At 40.3% G+C, this 23,076-nt stretch overlaps 1 protein-coding gene across 2 annotated transcripts; it reads left to right on the top strand.

The window, feature by feature from the left end:
- Positions 1-15,884: 15,884 nt before the first annotated feature.
- Positions 15,885-22,551, top strand: tmem267 (transmembrane protein 267). Of its 2 annotated transcripts, XM_071532499.1 has the most exons (4): positions 15,885-15,943; positions 16,459-16,502; positions 19,465-19,930; positions 22,216-22,551. In XM_071532499.1, the coding sequence occupies exons 3-4, from the start codon at positions 19,523-19,525 to the stop codon at positions 22,549-22,551; spliced, it is 744 nt and encodes a 247-aa protein (XP_071388600.1). In that variant the 5' UTR covers positions 15,885-15,943; positions 16,459-16,502; positions 19,465-19,522. The 2 variants fall into 2 exon arrangements, with proteins under 2 accessions (XP_071388600.1, XP_071388601.1); XM_071532500.1 differs by lacking the exon at positions 16,459-16,502 and having other exon boundaries at positions 15,893-15,943.
- The last annotated feature ends 525 nt before the right edge of the window (positions 22,552-23,076 follow it).

Raw genomic sequence — 23,076 nt, 5'->3', positions numbered from 1 at the left:
GGTTCCCATTTAGAGATGGGAACGAAGGACACAGGATGAAAAACAATGCCTCTTAAAAGAAAGTTCAGATCAGGGGTTGAGGGATGGAAGAAACGAAAAGTAGAGGGAGAGAAAAGAGCTGCTTAAGGTAAACTGTGTCATGTTTTTGTTGTGTTCGGCAAAGTCTTCACAAAGCAGTACTTGCTAGCTGGGGTCCGTTTCACAAAGCAGGTTCAACAAACTCTGAGTCTAACCCTGAACTCTGAGTTGATCTACTCTGAGATAGGAAACTCTGAGTTCTCGGTTCCAGAACAGCTGATTTGAGGTAGTTAGATCAACTCGGAGTAGTTTCACCTGGAGTTAAGCACGTGCACCACCACTATAAAAAGACAGCATCAATGGAGCCCCGATTCGACGAGTCACCATGGCAACGGGGAAGAGGAGGGCTGCGTTTTTTACCCCACTAGAACTGGAAATCTTAATGCGCTCATACGGCGAATTTGAACATGTTTTTAGAAAAAAAGTGCAACACCGCTGCAGCTGCAAAAGAGAGGGAGACGGCGTGGGAGAACATTGCTGCTCGGGTCAATGCGTAAGTTTAAATGTAGTCCTTTGCAATCACAATAATATTACAGGGGAAAACTGCTTGAATGGTAGCTCATTAATTTATTTCATTTAGGTGCAATCCCGCGGGGGAGAAGCGCACTTGGCAGCAGTTTAAGATGAAATATAAAAACATTGTTCAAACAGGTGAGACCTCGGCATAATTTAATGGGGGTACCTCATTTTGATCATGTTTTACATTGTAAAGTAAATATTAAGTGGCTGTTTGACTGTGCAGTTGTTTTATCCCCAACATAATGCTGTTTTCACACACACATAAATGTCTTCTCATCTAGCCTATATCATATTCTGTTAAATAATTAAGCCTATTTAAACTAACACAGACTTCTACTCAGCCAACAGAAAGAAGGCAGATGCCCGTAAAACGGGTGGTGGCCCAGCACCGCCACCTCTAACGGAGGCAGAGGAGCTGGCCCTAAGCCAGAATTTAGGAAGGCCAGTGGCTGAGGGAATCCCTGGAGGGAGCTCATCTTCAGAGCTCACCCCCCAAGACACAAGTGCCTTTATAAAATGTAATATGCCTAGGCCTATATATCTTTTTTAAGCCTATTCATAAAAATATTTATTTCCCTGCGCAGTAATGCTGCACCTTCATCCACGGGATCGTTGTCAAAAGGACATGCCATGTTAGTGAAAAAAGTGGACTTCTAATATAGGCCTACTGACTGATTTTTTTTAAATAACAGACGGCAGAACTATGTTACGCCAAAACTCGCCTGCTGACTGAATGAATGAGGAAATCAAATACCGTGTGTGGCTGACAGAGGGCGGAGACAGAGAGAAACTCGAGGTTCATTGAGAAAAACCTGGTCCCGACCAGGTTAGGTTCATAGAGTCTGTTACTATGGTAACTGACCGAGAGCTTAAGTTACCTCTCTCTGTGAAACAGGCTAGAGTTACCCCTCTTTCTCTGGTTTGAGTTACCTCCCTTTGTGAAACGGAAAACTCAGAGTTTCCCTCAGTTCAGGGTTAACAGACTCAGAGTTTTCACTAAACCTGCTTTGTGAAACGGACCCCTGGTTCAACTGCGGCAGCCACAGCCTGCGACCAAGCTAGGACAAAATGCCTGCACTTGTTATTAGATGGTTCTTCGGCTTTATGCTATTTACTGCTTTTGCTGCAAACTGTATGTGGTTTTTGTTTGAGTTTTACTGTGTCGTGTAAAGCTAACACTGGCTATCTCATGTGGTTTTGTAAGGTTTTCCATAAGAATTGATTCAAAATTTTAAAAAATTGTTGAATTTCTATTTTTCTAAAGACTTTTGTTATTAATGATTTAATTAATTGATTTGAGTACTGTAAAATGTAAAAAAGACAGTATTACGCAAATGGTGTTATTTTTAGCCCATGTCATCACTGTGTGACATGTTTTTGCTACAGTAAAGAAGAGTCAACCCATGGTGCTGGTGTGTGTGAGCCATTCTTCTGGCGTACTGGGAACAGTTGGCTACACATGAACGAAAAGTGCACTTGGGGGAGCAGTCATCAAGTGGCATGTGAGCTGGATAAATGCAGTCAAGCTTCTGAATACATAGTAGAGTAGAAAAATGGTCTTTGAGTGCTGCCATATAAGACCTTTGACCTTCTCTATCCTGCTTCTACTGTATGTGTAAACTGATTCATCTTGATGATGACGTCAAACCTCAAATGGTGCAAACCACGTGGTTTGGTGAGCGGAAACAAAATAATATGCCTCAGTCATAAAAAGATGGGTGAGACAGCGGGATGCCCACTGAGTGAGGAGGTTCATAATGGAGGTGAGAAATCCAATTCTACTATATCAGTATTGGAACCCCACATATCATATTAATTATGGTTGGGCAGAGTCATGGTGTGCTACGATAAAAAAAATACCTTGCATTTTCCTTGTAGAAAACCAAATAATTAGTACCACAGATGACACCTTCAACACCTTTCATGCTCAAGCTGGCCCACCAGTGAATGAGAAAGATTTCTCTGAAGATGGTCTGCTACATGCATCTAAGACAGGGAAAGATACTATCTACGTACAATAGAAAAGGGTAGCTGCACAATTTGGAAAATTACATTTAATGCCTTTAAATACTTTTTCAATATAAAGATACTATTCCCACAGAAACTGGAACTCAGTACAAATTGTAAACTAAAATTACAACCAACAACAACAACAAAACAACAATGCAGGTGGGCCCAGTCCCATCCTCACATTTACAGTCACGTCGATAGCCATACCTGTTGATGTTCAATTACCAAACTTGTACAAAAGACAATCTCAACTTGTTCTACAAAAGTGACTTAAGGGCCATGAAGGTATGTGCCTTTCTCCGCAAACTCCCCAATTTTGAAAAATACAAATTTGTGGCTGGCGATAGGATGTTGGGGGGTGGGGGGTCAGTGTGGAATCATGTCCCCTACGAGTGTGAGTTTGTGCATGTCAGGAGGGGGGGTGGGGGTGGGGGTGCAGGCCATTGGAGTTAGGGGTGATAACTTGATGACGGATGAATGATCATTTTGAGAATATTTTTTCCACTGCTAGTGGGCATAAAAAAATCAGACCTGAACATTACAGCCGAAAAATGTGTTTAGAGCTTAATCTCCCTTTAAGCAATTTTTATATTGCTTTTGTTCATCCCTCTCCCTTTTCCTTTTTTCCTCATCCAGATGGGCTCTGTATCTGATGTGCAGTTGCACAGTAATTACACAGCTCTTTTGCGAGAGGCACTTTAGTCACTCCACCACACACTCAGACATGGTCACAGACAACTCTTTGTGCAATAATTGTGTCCTCTTCCATGTTTCCACTTCTTTGTTGACTGAGAACCCGTGTTCAGCTGTTGCTTGTCCATGGGACAAGAGGAGTAGCTTCTGATGTGTTGATGTAAAAACACATCAACTCTGGAGCCTTGGACAAGTGGATTGAAGGACATGAAGCTTGCAGCTTTGGCCTTGCTGAACAAGAACTTCTCACATTGTTATGCAATCACATCACCTGCAATTAGATGTGGAAAGAAGAAGAGTACATATTCACATAATATCAGCAACATAATCTGTGCAGTATCGCTTTGAATAGAGCCAATCAAGTGTCAGGAATGACAGTGGATAGCCAATCAAATCATAAGTGAACACAAACTAAGGGACTAAAAATATACTTTGATACAAACAGTGGTAACACTTTATAATAACCATCATTAATAAATGGTAAATTGATAGTTAATTAAACTTTAGTTAATAGTTATTTTACTGTTAACAAACAATGAAATGATCATTAATAATGTTTACTAATTATTAGTAATGCTATAATTTGTTATTTTATCATTCGTTTGTGTAATATAAAATAATTTGTTTATAAATTATATATTGTATCATAGCTTTTTACCCTTTTTACTGTCTCTTATCAGCTATGATACAATATATAATTTATAAACAAATTATTTTACAAACTAATGATAAAATAACATAAATTATAGCATTACTAATAATTAGTAAACATTATTAATGATCATTTCATTGTTTGTTAACAGTAAAATAACTATTAATTAAAGTTTGATTAACTATCAATTTACCATTTATTAATGATGGTTATTATAAAGTGTTACCCAAACAGTTTTTAAGAGAATGTTTAAAACCATGTGTTAGTAACAAAAATCCTAATTAACTAATTAAAATAATAATGACCAGGGTTTTTTCTAAACATGTTTAGACAAGTTTTTTATTTTTTTATTTTATTTTGTTATACTCATTTTACTCATATTCAGTTGGTATTACACGCTCTTACTTCAAGTGAGTGTCCTCTTAAAATACCTTGTAGTGTTGTTTTCTTTCTTTTCAGCAAAAAAACTTCATAATATGCCCTTAAAACCCTTCAAAATTCAGTATTTTCCCTTAAAATTTCAACTGATGGAGCCACCCCACCTTCTGGACCATCCCTCTCGCTCGCTTTGCTCCCACCACCCTCATACTACAATTTCCTAGAAAAACCCATGATGATATCAAAAAATAATTTCTCTCCAGCTCTTGTCTGTTCTTGTTTCTCATTACCAGTAGATGTTCTGCCTGCCAACCGATTATCCTGCACAAACGTCATAATATGCCCTTAAAACCCTGAGACACTTCATTTTCTACATGCACTCAGCTGGAGTGCACATTGTGTTTGGGTCCAGACAAATTAGGTTTTGTGCTATGTGGTACTTCAGGGGGCACTTATGCAGAGCTTTCTTGCAGATGCTTGAGAGAGCATTTTCACAGTCTTTCCTAAAGTGCGAGACACCAAGTTTGTGCTGTAGGTCTCAGGCATGAGATTGTGCATGCAGATAAAAGTTCTGTGCAAAAGAGAATAAATTATGAAATTGACACAGGGGAATGCTCTATCCTACTGCTGCTTCATCTTACTGCTGCATTTGATACCACTGATCAACATATCCTCCTTGATAAGTGGATGGGTGCCACAGGGGTCAATCCTGAGTACAATTTTATTCTCTTTATGCTTCCCTAGGAGATACAATCCGTCAATTTGAGGGTTTATCTTATCACTGCTATGCGGACGATACACAGCTGTATGTCTATTTTAACTCTAATGATCCCAGCAGCTTAGCCATTCTTCAGGACTGTTTGACTAAGAGTTGGATGGCACAAAATGTCCTCAAACTAAATTTTGAGAAAACTTCTTATCATAGGCCCTGGCCATTTGTCACGAGAGATAGAATTACACCTTGATCCCTGGGGCTCTTATGTAAAGTAAAACTCATCTCAGGAATCCTTGGTGTATTTTTTTTACTCAGCCCTCAAGCTTAACAAACAAATCAACTCTGTTGTGAAAGGCAGTTTTTTCCAGCTGAGGACCATCTCCAATATAAAATACTTTCTCTCCTCACAAGATGTGGAGAAAATATTCCATACGGTCGTCTCGTCCCGCCTGGACTACTGCAACTCCCTTTACACAGCTCCTCCCTATCAAACTGTGAATCCCATATTGCATATCAAATCGTATCGTGAGAATATTGTTCCATTTCTAGCCATCACTAACAGAAAAGCAATGAAAAAGCAAGGTAAGTGAAAATGGGGTCATCTTTACACTCCTTTCCATTAGTGATAGAAGAATACGATTATTCTACTGTTGTACTCACTGTCAGTTTTACCTGGACAAAACCGCCAGCTAAATGCCTAAAAATAAAAGTGATTGAAATCAGTGACAGTGAGGACGGCCTTGACCCTGAGTGGGGGAGGTGGGGTGGGTTTGACAAGACAGTGGGAGGCCGGGGAGAACGAGCAAGAGACAAGGGCAGGATTAATTAATGAGCAATTATTCAGCAAAATCATTCCAAGTTTACTTATGAAATCATGGAGCCCCAGGCAATCACTTGGTCTGCCAGTCTGTCATCACATATGTAAATTAGTATTGTAATATCATCAAATGATAATACTGTGTGTCTGAGGGCCTCATTTATGAACGTTATTAATCAGCCAGCAATTGTTTTCCATGGACTGCTGTCATGTTTCATTCAGTGCAGGAGGTGATTTCTATCTATCTCTTTCTGTATTTGTTTGTTTGCCTGCTTACTTATAATTATATATTGTATAAAGTATTATAGTTTGTTTTAGCAGAATAGGTTTTAACAAGAGTTTAAACTTAAAATGCTAATTTCTTGAATAAAATAATTTATGAAATAATTTCTAACATAAATTCTTAATATTTTTTTTACTCAGACCTTACTGGATGGCAGCTATTTTCTTTCTCTAGTTCTGCCACAGCACATTAAGACTATCCCATCTGATGAAACCAACTCTGGTTTCATGCTGTCAATTAACTCATTAATTAAGAATAACTACATTGATTAAGTCAATTGTACCTAGAAAAATTGACTTAATAGATGTAGTTTTTCTCCATTGATTACACTGTTTTCCTTTGTTGTGTTGTGTTTACTGTAAGTGCCCTTGAGCAACACACCTACCTGCTTACTCATTCAAACTCATTCTGGACGAGAGGGTCAGCTAAATAGGGGAGACAGGGGCATGTTGTCACACTTTTTACTCAAGGGGGTATTTCTCAGCAGTGCCTTACTGCTGAGATACAACATATATATTTCTAGCTAGATTAAGGTCTTCTCTTCACTTGAAAACTTGTGACAACTTACCCCACGTCAGGGCATGTTGTCACACATGACGGGGCATGTTGTCACATAGACAAGTGTGCTGCGTTCATGCACTCAACTCCATGTCCTTTCGAGTAATACTATAACAACATGAAAAACATACTCTTGTGTTCAAAACATTATTTACTTTCAGGTATGAAAATTGTTGTTATGTTAGAGTGTTTTGGCTTACACTGTTGTAATCAACATGAGTAACCTCTTATTGAGAAAGTAAACATTTGAGTAATTGGACTTTTGGGGATAAAATATTTCGTTTGAGCCACTGAGACAACTTACCCATGTGACAACTAACCCTGCTCTACCCTACCTAAAATGTAAATGTAAAATGTAAATGTGGTGGACATCTTTTCAGCACCACCATTCTAGGCACAGTGGATTTTAACTACTTTTAGTCTGTACTGCTTTTAACTTAACTGCTACATGCATTCATACACATTCTCCACAGAGACTTTTCTAAATCAGTCTCCTTCCAAATCCTTTCTAAATCTATTGTTGTTCTTTGATGAAAAATGTCCTGATTTGAGAGTTGAACTGGCAGCAGAGTTGACTTGCGGTTAGTTAGGGTGTCCCATAACCTACAGGTCACAGGTTCAACACCCACTATAGCTAATGTGCGTCCATCATCACTGTGAAACCAAACCCCTTAATTTTATTCCTTGAAATGTCCTTAATTTCTCCATTACATAAGCATTAATTATCCATTCAAAAGTAAGGTTAGTATCATGGTATTTAATTAATGGGTTGATTCACAGAGACACTAGGAATTATGGGATTTTTCATGTCTTTTGTGCAGGTTTACAGGATTATTATGTGGAAATTAACAGAAAAGTTCCTGTCTCCCTGAATTTTTCATTAAATTAGAAAGTAAGGAGTGAAGATTAAGGGGGTGTTTAAGGAGGTTTGGTATGGGATATCCTCCATTAATAACTCACTTAATTAATTTTAAGGGGATGTTGCATGAATTAAGGGGTGACTTAATGTAAATTAATGAAAATGTAAGGTTATTTTAAGCGACTGCTGGTTTTGTAGAGAACAGCCAGTCACAGTGTCATTGAGCAACCCACTGAACACCTACCTGCTGACTCACCATGATTCACTCTGGATGACATCATCACCTAAACACCTTAAATGTAAGTACTTGTGGTGGTGAAATTTCAGTTCTAGTCGAAGGGGGAGAAGAGAAGAGAAGGACCGCCCGCCTGCATGAGTTGGCTTTTTATTGTAATTTATGAGGCTACTTAAGAATCTGAGCTGATATTGAGCTGGAACTTTTTCCATCTCAAGTTCAAGGTTTATAAATAACCACACTGATATTGATTTCCACTCATGCACTTTGTTAATACTTGATTGTTTCTATTAATGAGGCCCTTGATTCATTTCAACTTCATGCAGGGAACTATGATTTATTTCAACTGTGTGCAGGGAAATAGAACTCAGTAAGGTGCAACTTACGGTATTTATAAATGAAAGCTCTGTGTGTAATTCAGGCAGCCATTATTTATTTATCTAGTGACTAACTGAAATTCTCTATCAAGTTGAAGATGAAATCCATGTAGACTACATTATACTTTTACATGAGATATACAAGTCTGATCTGTGCTAAATATAGAACATATATGTGGACTACCTCCCTAAACTGTCAGATATAACTGTAAGATCAGATGCAGGTTTTGTGTCTCCATGGAAACCAGGCTCATTAAAGACATTATAAGGATTCAAATTTCCCTCTGCTTATATGCATATATGATCTCAAACGTTTTATGAAGACATTGTTACCACCGCCAAGGAGGTTATGTTTTTCGGTGCCGTTTGTTTATTTTCAGCATGATTAAGGAAAAACTACTGGGCCGATTTTCATGAAACTTCGTGGAAGGGTGTAGCATGGGCCAAGGAAGAACCCATTAAATTTTGGAGTGGATCGGATCCGACTCACAAAATTTGCATATCATAGCAGACTGGACTATTGGCCTTGGCGGAGGTGCCCTTCTAGTTAAAATTTGATTTGTTTGAGCGGTTAATTAAAGTTATTCCATCCTTTTTAGGCTACTGTCCATTTTGGACCAACATCACAGTTGGACTTGGCCTTGATTGCCTCCTTGATTGCTCAAAATATTGTTAAATTAATTAATTGCTAAAAAATCTTTCCAATCAGGCAGGTTTGCAGCATTTGAACGGACACACCAACTGGAAAGCCTCCAGTGTGTTTACCTCATCTGAATTAGAGGAGCTGGTATTATCTGCCAATCACAGTCCGGTATTGTGAATGTTCTACCTGTGAGGACTTTGTATTCAAATGTGTTCAATAAATGCCCTTTTAACTAAATTACAGTTATTTACAACATATTGCAAATTATTTACAACATATTACAAAAAACCTTATTCTTATCTGGAGCCATAGTATATTTGATTACAAAATCATGATAAATGCATAATATGTGACTTTTAAAATATACCTATTATGCACCATAGTATAGGCTCCAACACATTTTGAAAAACTGTAAAATGTAGAGTATTGTGAGGGTTTGAATGTAATTTCAGTTTTGAAGAGCAGATCTAGATGCAGTCCTACAGGGGCAGTAAATATATTTTTTTAATCATTGCAACTAAGATCTGATGCTTGCATGGTTAAGACCTTTATGTTTAGATTATAGTGTGGTTTAGTTTACATGTAATGAAAATGCTTTGCTTTAGATGATCACACAGTATAGTAACAGACAATCAAAGCAAACTATCAAATCAGATCACAGCAGCTCATAAATGAACAGAGTCAGAATTCACAGCACTCAGAAACACATTACTTATTTAGGCTCACATTATTCTGTGGTCTCCTTCCCCCTCTAGTGCTGCTCAGTGAAAACTACAGAGCTGTGTATCTTCACTACCTTTGTGCTGTAGGTTATAAAAACATCAATTTCTGAATACAAAGATTAAGTACATTAAAAATGACAAAGAAAAAAACGTAAACTACCATGGGCTGCATTAAGAATTCCCTTTTTGTCTGAAAAAAAGATTTGTTTTGCCTCACAAAACACACTGTGACTTCCATAATCAGAGCATTTCATTCATTCACCTGCTCATTCAGTTGCCATAAACCAGTGGTTCTCAACGTGGGGTCCGGGGACCACCAGGGGTCCTTGAGGGGGTTCCAGGGGGTCCCCAGCAAACTGATAAATTGTTAAACTCCACCATTATTTCATTTACAAGAAGTTAACACAATTAGAGAATGTAGAAGAATGACTGTTTTGATCATAGTTTCACTGTTATCTACCTACAATACAGACAGTCATGGAATTCTGGACAAAATCATATCTAACAATAAAAATATTCTCAGATTTTAGTTTGAGAGAGAAAATCTCATCAAATGGGGGTCCGTGGCCCTAATGTGGACTAAATTAGGGTCCTCGATATGAAAAAGGTTGAGAATCACTGCCATAAACTAAACCTGGATTCACACAGGCAAAAATGCACTGTTAATTTCTTTATTTTTCACTCAAAGACTCCTATAGGAACACTCTGGGAGGGATGCTGGTGCTTGGAACCCTAATGTTGTCGACGTTTGGTTAAATGTTTGTGTATTCTTCAAATAGCAGACGTTACAGTCCGGTTTTATGTCTGGAAAAGCTGAAGCCGACACTCTGGGATGATGGAGGTCTCCTGGGCAGGATGAGGCAAACGGTCACTTCTCCAGGGAGGAGAAGCAAGCGAGGGAGACGCTGACTGAGCACTTTGCCTCTCCAGCTGGCACTGTCCCTTGGCAAGGACACCATATCTTCACAAAAAGAGCAAATGTATCATCTGTTCCTCATAGAGTGACAACTTACTTAGCCGGTTAGCATTTTGTAATTACTTTATCACCATTGTTCCTGTGTTTTGCTCTGTTGGAAGTTGGCCATGTGTGATTTTGCTGTTGTTCTTGCCGCTTGTTTAACCTTGATTTCATGTATTGTTAAACTTTTTGTAAACATAATTTTAGATAAGCGGTATAGGCAAAGTTTCTTATCAAGCAGTTTGTAAACATAGACAGAGTTTATTATTAAGCACTTTGGGAAAGCAGTATTTTATTTTTATAAAACTGTCAGTTGTTGTCAGTTAATGCCAAGACTCTGTAAACTGTTAAGTACCACATGCATTGCTTTGGGTGATAACTATTTAGATTTTTTCTACTCTTGATATGTTGACAGTTAATTGCATGAGACTTGACTTGATGCATGAGGAGAATACTTGAGACTCGACTTGGGTTCTGGTGACTTGGGACTTGACTTTGAATTCAGACGGCTGAATTTAAATTCTGTTTTCTGAATTTGTATGGAATGATTGAATTTATTGGAGTTGAAAACTTATGATGCTCTTACCAAGTTTTTATCCTATTAAAACCACATTGCATTGAAAAGTCCTAGATGTTTAGTTTTCTTTGAGATACAGAGCTCTGCTGTGGTGGGAAACTTTGTCACATGGTGTGAGCAGAACCATCTGCAGCTCAGCGTGGCAAAGACAAAGGAGCTGGTTGTGGATCCGAGGAGGGCCAAGGCACCGGTGACCCCTGTTTCCATCGAGGGGGTCAGTGTGGACATTGTGGAGGACTACAAGTACCTGGGAGTGTACACTGATAATAAACTGAACTGGGCTAAGAACACTGAAGCCCTCTACAAGAAGGGCCAGAGCCGTCTCTACTTTCTGAGGAGGCTGAGGTCCTTCAACATCTGCCGGACAATGCTGAGGATGTTTTATGAGTCTGTGGTGGCCGGTGCTCTCCTGTTTGCTGTGGTGTGCTGGGGCAGCAGGTTGAGGGCAGCGGACGCCAACAGACTCAACAAACTGATCCGCAAGGCCGGTGACGTTGTGGGGGTGGAGCTGGACTCTCTGGTGGCAGTGTCACAGAGGAGGATGCTGTCCAAGTTACATGGCATCTTGGACAATGTCTCCCACCCGCTCCATTACATGCTGGTCGAGCACAGGAGCACATTCAGTGCAAGACTCATTCCACCGAGTTGCACCACAGAGCGTCACAGGAACTCATTCCTGCCTGTGGCCATCAAACTTTTCAACTCCTCCCTCAGAGTGTCAGACACTCTGAGTCAATAGACTGGCTCTTGGACTTATTTCACCCCTGTCAGCAGTTTATAACCCATAACTTATGACTTATATTTAAACTGTGCAATACCAATTTTTTGTGCAATAATTCAATTGTGCAATATTTTTTTAATTATTTAACTATTTACACTGGTGTATGTATTGGAGTATGATGCACATATTTGTACATAATTCTTATTTCTCTTATTTCTATATTATTATTATTATTATCATTGTTATATATTGTAGTATAATGCACATATCTTACATATTTCTTACTTTCTTAGTTCTATTTTTCTTATAATTTCTTATAATTTCTCTATGCTTATATATACAGTATTTCTCTACAATGTGAGCAACTGCAATGTCACCCAATTTCCCCTCGGGGATCAATTAAGTATTTCTGATTCTGATTCTGATTCTGATTAAATTGATACTGGACTGTTGATTTGTTCTGACTTGACTTAGTGTTCTACATTAGACTTCAGACTGACTTGGGACTCGAGCACAGTGGACTCGGTCACACCTCTGGTTATAAGCTATGCTGAAACACAAATTGGTCACAGACAGAGTCAGAGATGACAGAAAGTTGGCTTCTTAACATTGCTGGCAATGGTGAGAACCGATCTATAGCATGTGGAAGAATGTCAGCCATGTTGGTGAAAAGGGCCGATTCCTATTCTCACCTCACCTCAAGTCTCTACCACCATCCTGAGTGCATGTGTGTGTGCTCAGTTCATCTGTCTTTTCACCTCTGTAATGGCAGGTAAGAAATATGTTGGTTAAGTAAGGGATAATGCCCGACGAGGTGTCCACTCTGCGGAGGTAACCATCCAACGTGCAGCGGAGGACGGTTCTGGCCTCCCTGTCATCCATTAATTCCTGATTATGGACACCTCAAAGGGCATTATTCCGCTTATACCATAGTCACTTGCCAAAGAAAAAAAATTAAGACCATTAATTTATATTTTCATGCATTTTGTAATCAAAATCTAAAGTTTTTCACAAGCCATAACTCAGTTTCCCTGGTAACACCTGAGGGTTTGACTAATACCTGGAACAATCATTATCATCCCATAAGGTTCTTATGCAATGGAAACGTTGTTCACTACTCCAGTAAATAGGACGAACCTTAGATACGACTTGGCAGCTGGAGATATTTCTAGTCCGCTCAGCTCATAGAACCCTTTGGCTCAGCTATGAGCCAGAAAGCTAACGTTATGCTAGCAACATTCAAAGTCAATAACATTGCGTACGGTTGACAAACAGTAAATATAATTTGACAGTATGTTTAACAACAAGACTAGCTAGCTATCCAGCCATGTCATTGTCCTCAAATCAATATCAAGATTTTCACGAACAAATCAGGCGGAGGCTTTGAATGCGTCCCTGTTGCTATGGTTACTCATTTTAGATACAGGCTGATACTACGTAGCCAGCGCATTAATTTAGAACGGTGAACAGACAGTTTCACTGGAACTACTTAGTAGGTGTCCATTATTAGGAATTAATGGACACCCTGCAGCCAATCAGAATTGAGTATTCACCCAGATCATGGTATAATTCTATAGAAATTCTAAGAAACACTTCTCACTTTAGCTTAGCTTTCCATAAACTCACACAAGAAAACTGAGCATCATAGAGCAGCTGGTGTATTTTCTTTTGCTTTCTTGTTCAGGGGAAACAAACTTGGACTCAACACTCTTTGAGAAGAGGACGTCCTCACGCTCCTTTGATGGAGTGTCTTCCCTCAAGGCCGCAGCAAGGTGAGGCTGAAAACGAGTCGTCTCTCTCTGGCATGACTGATGTTTTCATGTGTGGGCTGCCTGTCAGGGTCTGGCGGAGAGTCGGTCCTGTTCTGGCCTTTTCTGCTTCCTCTCTCTCTCCTAATTAGATTCCTCCTGTTGTTTCTACTCATCCTGTTTAGTCCTCAAATCCTCTTCACTTTCCTCCCCCCCCGGCTCGTGCTTCGTCCTTCCTCATCTATTCATCCTTCCCCCTTCTGTCCAGTCTGATCCCCTCTCCTTCACCCGCCCCGTCCCTGACTACCCCATCCATGTTTGAGGAAGTGACACGTACCTTGATAAATGAAGCGAGGAAACTGAGAATGGCCATGCATCAGCCCCCCGCAGCAAACCACTTTTGCTTTTTTTGTTTCCTTTCTCTGCCCTTTTCTCCCTCTGGTACCTTTCTCTCATGCTCCTCCAATTTCTGCTGCACTTTGCCTCTAAAATTCATTAGGAACTCTCTCTCTCTTACACACACACACACACACACACACATTGTGAAACTAGGCTGTCTCATTTTGCTGGGGACGCCCTGGAACGGCCCTGGGATAACAGTAATTGGATTGGATTAAACCTCAAAATTGGGTATTTTAAAATTTATAAAGGAAATTCTGATCTATAAAGTTAGGATTTGGAGTTACTGACCCAATCCTACCTTTTAATCAAGCTGAAATGTTGCTTCTGCGTTTTTCAAAGCTCAAGGTTAGGATAGTTTTGATGCCACATAATCAGGAAAATCTTGATCCCACTGGGGATGTTGATTTGGAGTTGATTTAGAAAAATGATAGGCTTTATTTTTCAAGGAATTGTGCTGAGGAATTGGGGGGAAATCAGCCTATGCTCCCTAAAACTGATTATATAAACTGGGTAGTATTTCATATTTGCATTTCTTTAATTAAATAAAATCTTCAAGGCAAATTCTCACATCTGCTGCCATTTTGTAGGTTGACAAAACATAAAAAAAAAAAAAATGCACATTAGGCTACTGTTCAACACTGTTCTATCATCCAGACGTCACCCAGTACATGTAGTTCATTCATGTCTTTTTTGACCAAACATGCTGTAACGTTATTTGTCCAACAGATGGCAAAACACTGATATCTGGATCAAAATTATCTGGATTTTGCTATCCCATATCAAATTGATCTTGTAGGTTTTGTCAAATAATTTTCAGATAGGATCATTCTGATACAGATACCACAAGATCAGGATTACATGATCTAGATTTGCAGTCTTTGGATTGGCCACTATCAGTTGGTCAAAATAATGCAAAATTTAATTAAGACAGACATGAGTGAACATGTTGGAAAAAGTGTAAATCAGTTTGCATATTACTCCTATTCACTTATCTGCATTAGCACACAATGGGCCAAAGTCAATTTAATTTTAGAATTCAGTGTCTTACTAGATAATAAAAATAATTCCAAACACAAAACTGTTTTGTCAGCATGCCGTTTTTATTGATCAAAACCATATAAAGGTTCACTGGAGCGTCTCATTGACCGTCCAGCTGGTCCATCTGGCTGCAGTGCTGCCAGATGCGGCCGTTATTATAGAATAGATAACAGAATATATTTTCAAATAACAGCCCAAGGCATTTACACATTTTTACAGCTTGCAGTTTTCTTTAGCCCACTTTTAGTTTTGTGGGGTTCTAATTGAAAAAATCTTATTGTCCATTTAGGGTTTGTGTTCCTGTTAATGTGCAAGCACTGAATAAAACATTTTATGAAAGATGTGCCATGTGTCTCACATGTCTCTACATCAACCTTGAATCCATCCTGAATACACCCCTTCCAGTGGGATCAAGATTATCCTGATTTTCAGTATCAAAACTATCCTAATCTCCACTTTAAGAGTTTTTATATACCCCATAACAACATTTGATCTAGATTTTAGGTAGGATTGGATTACCAAATCCTTATCCCGACTTTTAGGATCAGGATCACAGCTTCTAGTTTTGAATGAAATATCCCGTTTTGAGATTTGATCCTATCTGATTACTGAAATCCTATCCCAGTTGGGCCCAGGTGCTTTCACTAACACACCTTCAACCAGAGAGGAGGCCCTAGTTTTTGGTTGAAATGAAAACCTGCAGACTCTCTCTATATGGCACATGGCTACCTAGTCCACAGCAGTGGCTCTCAATGCTGCTCCTGGACTGAAGATTACTGCTGGTTTTCTATCCTACCAGCCAGTTCACTTTTGCCTCCGATCAAGCGCCACCCGGCTGTCGTTCCGCCCACGGCCTGCGGGCGGCAGCACAGCGCCGGTGAGCGTCTCCTCCTGCCGCAAAAGAAAACAGAAGAAGAGGCGACTGTGGCGTCTGGATAACTAACGTTGTACAACAATGGGGTGAGTAACGTCAGATTTCTCAACTGTCTGATAAAAAAATAAATAATGAAAGCACTTGACGAATTGACCAAAACACAACTGAAGTAGTTGTTTTCTTTCATTACAAAGCTGAAGTGGTATATTCTGTAATTCACCGCAGCCTTAGCAGACGTGACAGCTGCTGTCCGCCTACACAAAGCAGCATCTTTCACTGTCACCTAGCCAAGCTAGCTAGTTAGCTCCTAAACTGTCATTCGGTCAGTGATGCTTAGCAGATAAAATAACGTTAATTAACCCGTAAATGTGTTTTTTCCATGTCGGTCTAACGGCCAGACGATTAAAACTACAACCAGTTCCCTTGGTCGAATATAACGTTAACTTCCCAACCACCAACAACAACAGTAACGTTAATGTTGGATGTGACGTTAAGCTAGCCACAGTGAGAAGATAACCCAGACCAGCCGGCAGCTGACATCAATGAATTAATTCAATTTTCATATGAGGATAACAGATGGGTTTTTTTTTTTTTCCTCAAGGGCCAGAGGCGGCATGCTCACACCAGGCAGCTGGCGACGATAAGGTAGATTCAGATAGATTGTCATTTGACTCTGCCCTACATTTCAGTCAGCTGCATGGGAGAAAGAGAGAGACCCATTTCTGTCTCCCCCGGGGGGTCAGAAGACAACATCAGTCTTTCAAGTGAATCCATTATGTCTGCAGACTAGCTATTTTTATGTCGAGGACTTATGAATCACTAGAGCCTAGAAATTGTCTCTCTCTTAACAGGCTTTTTTTTGCCCATATTGTTCATGTCATCATGAAGCATTGCAGTTAAACGGTGATCGCACTTTCTGTGTCTTGATTAGGCTGCAGGGGTAGTCCTCAGATACAGATATAACATGTGTTTTAAATTGATTTTTGATGTGCTGTTTTGCAACGCAGATTGCTTCTTCAAAGACTTAAAAAAGATCTTAAACGTCATATTGACCTATAATTAAAGATGATTATGGTGCTGCAATGCTTTGGTGAAATCCAGCTGAAATGCCCTTTTTTATTTATTCGTTATGATCTGAGAGGCCACACACACTGACAGTTGCAATCGACCATGACCGCTGCATGAAAAAGAGTGTTTCCACTTGAAACACACTGCCTAAAGTGTGGTAAATCAATAGGAGATCTGGAGTAAATCAATGTGTGTTTTAAACACTGTCACAAAAGGCTGCACAATATCGACAAATATGATTGTTGCATTTTTTTCTTCTTCTGAATGTTTGCAGTATTAGTTGTGATACCTGCGGACAAAGCTGTGCATCACATTTATTTGTTAAGGCTTTTCACAGAATTGTCTGTGTTTGCGGGGTTTGAGATGTTAATGCATAGGACTGGATCCGTTTAAATATAAATGAAAATGTTTTCAACCTTGTCAACAAAGCTCTTTCTCCTCTATAAACCTGCAACTTCTTGTGACTTGGAAATTGTAGGAAATGGCAATATTTCTCTGTTATATTTAGTGTGCAGCCCTACCATCATACTCATAATGCTCAACTGACATTTCAAAATGCCTTATTTTCACCTGTTTGTGATAAGCATGAAGCATAATGTTTCTTTCAATAATTAGGCTTAGCATAGTTGCTCTTATTACCTTATTATTCTCTGGCAGTGCTGCTTGTCTCTCTTAATTCATGTTAGCATTAAACTCTCATGATCCCTGTGGGGAAATTGTGTAAAATTACAAAGCTATTAATTCTTGCCATTTCACATTATTTGACAGCAGAGAAAAGTTGATATGGCAAACATGACAAGATAACAGAATACAAAACAGATGTCTAGCTTTGGTTTTAAAAAACGGTGGTTTGGGAAACAAAGACTGTGCATCACAATTGGATTTCTGTGTATGAGGTCCTGTCATCCGCGCCATCTGTGCAATATTGTGAAACTCTGCATGTCATTGGTACGTTGCCTCAATGTCACCGTGACAAATTCCTGTATATTTATTGTGCAGGGAGAATAAAATGTCAGACGGATCCTGAATGTGACACCTGTGGCCAGACGTATAAAAACTAAGACTAAAAATCTGTGTGTTCGCAAAATTGTAAGAAGATGTACACAGTGTTTTTGTCAGATTTGTAAAAACCTGCTAATGTGTTCACACATCGCTCCGTTTTGTAAATCTCAGTTGTCATGAAACTGTTTGCATACACAAGTCTAATCTGCAGATTCCGCACTCCCACAATTAGCCATGAATGGAGGTCAACACACCGCTATTTAACATGGTTTGCACATAAATGGCAGTCATCATCATGAGCCAGAAAATCACCAAAGACTTGTTCTCGCATTAGTTCCTCTAACAGCACTAAGGGGCTGTTCATACAGAGAAGTGCGGCTAGGGAGAAACAGTTTGAACCCCCCCGTTGTCATTCATTGGTTGCCCAACTTTAATCAAACAAAGATGGAGGAACAGGCAGAGGATTGCATACAATTCAGAGGGAAAGTGGTTGGGTTATTTTGGTCACCTGGCAACCAAAGCAGCACACCCTCCTACTTTTGCGACTCATCTCTCCCCCTCTCATGGTGAAGCCACACTCACAAGCGATGACTTGGCATGGCGTCGCCGTCGCCCTCTCTATTTGGCCGCATATGGTTGTTTCTGTGGTAACTGACCAGCATCAAACAAGTTAGGTTGCTTTGTTCAAATCAAGTTTGTTGACGCAACACAGAATTTTCTTTTTATTGATTTTCCTGCTGTATGTAGCCTTCTCGCCTACTTTCATGTAACTTGACATTTATCCCAGCACACAATTGTTTAAGGAAATGTCATTGTGAAATAACGTTAATGTCATTGGCTCAATGTGTCCGCTGGGCTTGGTATTTTGACAGGACAGAAACTCAGATTCTAATTTTCTCCTCCACCATGACTTTTCACTTACTATATATTGAGTCTGGTCCCTGCTGCCTGGCTGTCCTGCCTCTTTCCCCAGATTTGATTGGTTTGTTGCACTGCGAATGTCGCGCTCCAAATAAAATGTCATCTAAATTCTGTCTTTTACATTATTGCTACCTTGCTATATCATACTCAGCTCAGCTGACTCTACATGTTGTTAAGCATGAGTGGAGGTACGGCACGTTCTTTTTTTAATAATGTCCCATTTTTATATGGAAAGTGGCATATGGATATTTTTTGTGCATATGCATCGTTTACATCTGGCCACAGATAAGTGGGTCATGTGTGCCTCAACTAAAGCACTAATGTAACGCTCACTATAGTCTATTCTCCTCACTCACTCTCTCCCACTTCTGGCCTCGCCCTCCTTTCATTTCTTTCTCTTTTATATCCCCATCTTCCCATTCTTCGCCTCTTCGCCTTCTTCCATCTCTCATCCCCTCCCTGCTTTTTTTCCCCCAACTAATCTTGCCTTACCTCCATTTCTCACCCCGTCCTTTCTTCTTTCTCTCCCTCTTTCTCTCTCCCGTTTTGTTTTCTCCCAACCCCTTCTCTCGATCTTACCAATCCCCTCTCTCTCTCTCTTTCTTTCCTTCTCCAGTCTACCTGAATCTTGCTGACCTTCTGCGGGCGATTGGCCTCTCCAGCCATCTGTCAACATGCAAGGCTTCTACTCCAAGCTCGACTCCTCCCCCTCCTCATCCCCGTTGTTAGGGGTGGGCTTTGGGGGAGAGGGCGTTCCCGTTCCTCTTAGCCTGGCTGTGGAGACGGAGAAAGCTCAAGCCCTCCTACAAACGTTCAGCTCCGCCTCCCTCTTGGCGTCGGCGGGGCTGGGGATGTTCTGTGTGGTAGCGGACCATGCCCTCCAGCTGTCCGTCATCCAGCAGCACCTGTGGCTGCGGGCCGTCCTGGACAACGCCACGCACGGGTTGGTGGGGCTGTGGTCATGGGCAATTGTGATTGGACTGAGGAAAAAGAGCGATCTGTACGAGGTCCTACTGGCTGGCCTTCTGGCATCGCTCATAGACTTGGACCACTTCTACATGGCTGGATCCCTGTCACTTAAGGTAAGACCTGCATCCTTAAACAGGGTTCCTGTGCACTTCTGGAAGGAGATTGAAAATGAATTTGACCATCACATGAGAAAAAACAACTTCAGGCACTTGTGGAGCAGGAACAAGTCGCCTTTGTTAAAATAGTTTAAAAAAAGCCTTCATTGTAACATGGCTTGTACACTTTAAAAGACTGACCGGTTTCGGCCTATACAGGTCTTCATCAGGGTTCAAATGGAAGTAAAGTCATTTCATACACATTTTATAACCTATGCCCAATTAAGTGTGTCACTCAATCCCATAGGTCATTCCTGACTGGTAGACCTAATTGACAGGTGTGTCTAATGAATTTGACCATTTCCAGGTAATGGAAAATTTGGAGAGTGTGCAAACAGGCTAGAAAAGTATAGAAAATGTTGCTCTGCCCTTACAGGTGTTGTAACGATAACCTATATTTTGTTAGTACTTAATACTGGTGTGAAAGATTGAATTCAACATTGAATTGTATCATAATACTATAAAGCAAGGAATCTCTGTCTGTCTGTCTGTCTGTGTGTCCGTCGCATATCTTCGTCCGATCTACTTCACACTTGGCGGGTGTATTGCTGGGGACCCAAGGAAGTGCAGTGTCGGATTTGGTGCAATTTGGACATGTGACACGTTCAATATTAATAAACTTTGAGTAAACAAGCGAACAGTGCTCTGTGTAGCAGCGGTGCGAACGGGCACTGCACTAGTTTATTCAGTAGATTCAGTAAAATGTTTTCTGCAAACTGAAATTTCACTTAAGCATCACCTCCAGATGGTGTAGATTGGAACAGTTACAAGAAGAAGGAGGATTGGAATAGAAAGAGCCACAGTCTGGCTCTTAAGAGTGGACTGCAGCAGTCAGAAACATGGAAACGTCTGAAAACATGGCAACAGCGTTAAACAACCCACCGAGTCTTGAACTGGATCCCAGACCACCTGAACTGGTTGACGAACTGGTGCCAGGAACGAAATATGGAACTATTTGTCTTACAGAGCTGACAAAGACAGATTTTAATAACATCAGATTCTTTGTTCAAAAGTTACTACGAAGCTGTCCAGGTCAAGCGAAACATAGCTCATCATTAAAATAGCTGCACCTGTATTTCACATGTGATATTTGCTGTAATGACGACTAATAATCTATAGATAGGCAGGCAGGCATCTTGCCCACACTTGCAATGTACATACTGTGGTACTGAGCACTGACTGAAATCTAGTCAGGAAATAAACAGAGGAACCTGGTTTACAGACTTAGACTATGTAAAAGCGAGATCTTCACTTCATTTTTTATTTGCTGACATCTTTGGTGCTAAGCGCTCATTGCTGCACTTCCAAGAGATCACCTGTCAATCAAACAGTGTGTCCAGTACTGTGACGTCTTTTTCCTTGGTTTTCCTGTTGATGCAGTTTGAGTTTCCGTAGGTGGCGCTCTGTTCTTTGTCTGTTCAGCCGTGGCGCCTATCGCTGCTCAAGCTAACTACTCATTTCCTCTTCTATCTAGTCCAAACTCACCACTGTTATTGCTGCCAGAAATAGAAAATGCATCACTTCCATTGTGCCAGAGGATATTTCTTGGGAAATATAAAAGCTTTCATGAACTGGGTATAGATTGGACTACTGCTGTGTTATATGAGACTGTGACAGAGAGTGGCAAAACAGACATTTATTCATTTGAAAATGTTAAAGATTATTACTTCAATCACAAATTGGAGTCACTGCTGGAGACTAGAGATGTGCAAGTCCATGTACTCATGGTGAACTACTCGTTACGTGATCTAAAAGAATGAATTTTCAAAAATTCAGTGTGTGCCAAAATGTACAAAGGCCAAAGCTGATTGTGGACAGAGGAATCACTTTCATCACTTACTGCTGTCTACAGTACTGATGGGTCGCATATCTTAGCAGCATGTTGCCAATAAGGACAGAGATTCTCTCAGTTCGGCTTCTGTCACACTGTCACAGTTGGCGCACATGCTGTCGTGTTAGTTTGGTCAGGGTTAGGGAATTTCGATGTATCATCCCATCCCTAGTTAAAATCTGGTGGAAATCTAGCCAATTGCTTCACCATAGTGAGAGAAGAGACTTAGAATTCTGCAATATTACTGCTGCAAAGGGCTTGCAGCAATTATATTTGTGAAGGTTGTAATGAAGTCAGGACGGCTTCTAATTTTACTACATGCATTTTGTTGAAGGAAGTCTTGCAAAATACTCATCATTTCCCCCTCTCTCTCTGTCTCTCTCTCTCTCCCTCCCTCCCTCCCTCCCTGCAGGCTGCTGTATCCCTCCCTCAGCGTCCGCCCCTCCACTGTTCCTCCCTTATCCCTGTGCTATGTCTCTCCCTCCGTTTTCTCATGTGGATCGGACGCCTCAAAGATGCTTGGTGCTCCTTGCCGTGGATGCTCTTCATTGCCATGGCGACGCACCACGTTCGGGATGCCGTGCGCCACGGCCTGTGGGTGTGCCCGTTCGGCAACACGGCGCCGATTCCCTACTGGCTGTACGTCAGCACCACGGCAACACTTCCTCATCTGTGTTCAGTGCTCATGTATCTGACGGGAACCAGGGATGTGATCTCTACCAAACATGGAGTGGCCATCGATGTTTGAGGTTATAACTCTCCACCGACATTTAATGCTGATCTGGCATGGACCTGGGCAAAATTGGCTTTGAAACAGCTTTTAGATACTTGAAATTACTTAATAATAGGTTTCCTGGCACTTGAGCAACGTTAAAAGTGGAAATAACACTTGAAAGATAAGCTTAAACAAACACTCATTGTGTTTTTTGAGCTAAAAAAAAAAAAGACTTATTTTCCCTCACCAAGGCTCATAAGAAAACATGGAACTTTTTTGCATGAGCCTTGGTGAAGTGAAAACAAAATGGAACACGAAAACATAAACATGTTTTCCAGACTTTGAAAACTTACGGGAAATGGCAAGTCTGTTTTTCAGAAAAAAATGTTACGTTCACATTCACGTTTTTGCTGCCAGATTTTGGTCATGGAAATCTTCTGAAATTTTCTTTGTGTCATGGAATAGCCATGGAAAGATCATGGAAATTGATTCGCAGAGATGTATTGGAATCCTGTTTTACTTACCTCGAGAGTGATGTTAATCTCTTTTAGCTCTTTA

Source organism: Centroberyx affinis, unplaced genomic scaffold (genome assembly GCF_046629955.1).
Source record: "Centroberyx affinis isolate AG114_WGS23_722 - 3 ecotype Tasmania unplaced genomic scaffold, CSIRO-AGI_Caff_v1 ptg002194l_1, whole genome shotgun sequence".
Lineage (NCBI taxonomy): Eukaryota > Metazoa > Chordata > Actinopteri > Beryciformes > Berycidae > Centroberyx > Centroberyx affinis.
This window is presented reverse-complemented; position numbering and strand designations above follow the sequence as displayed.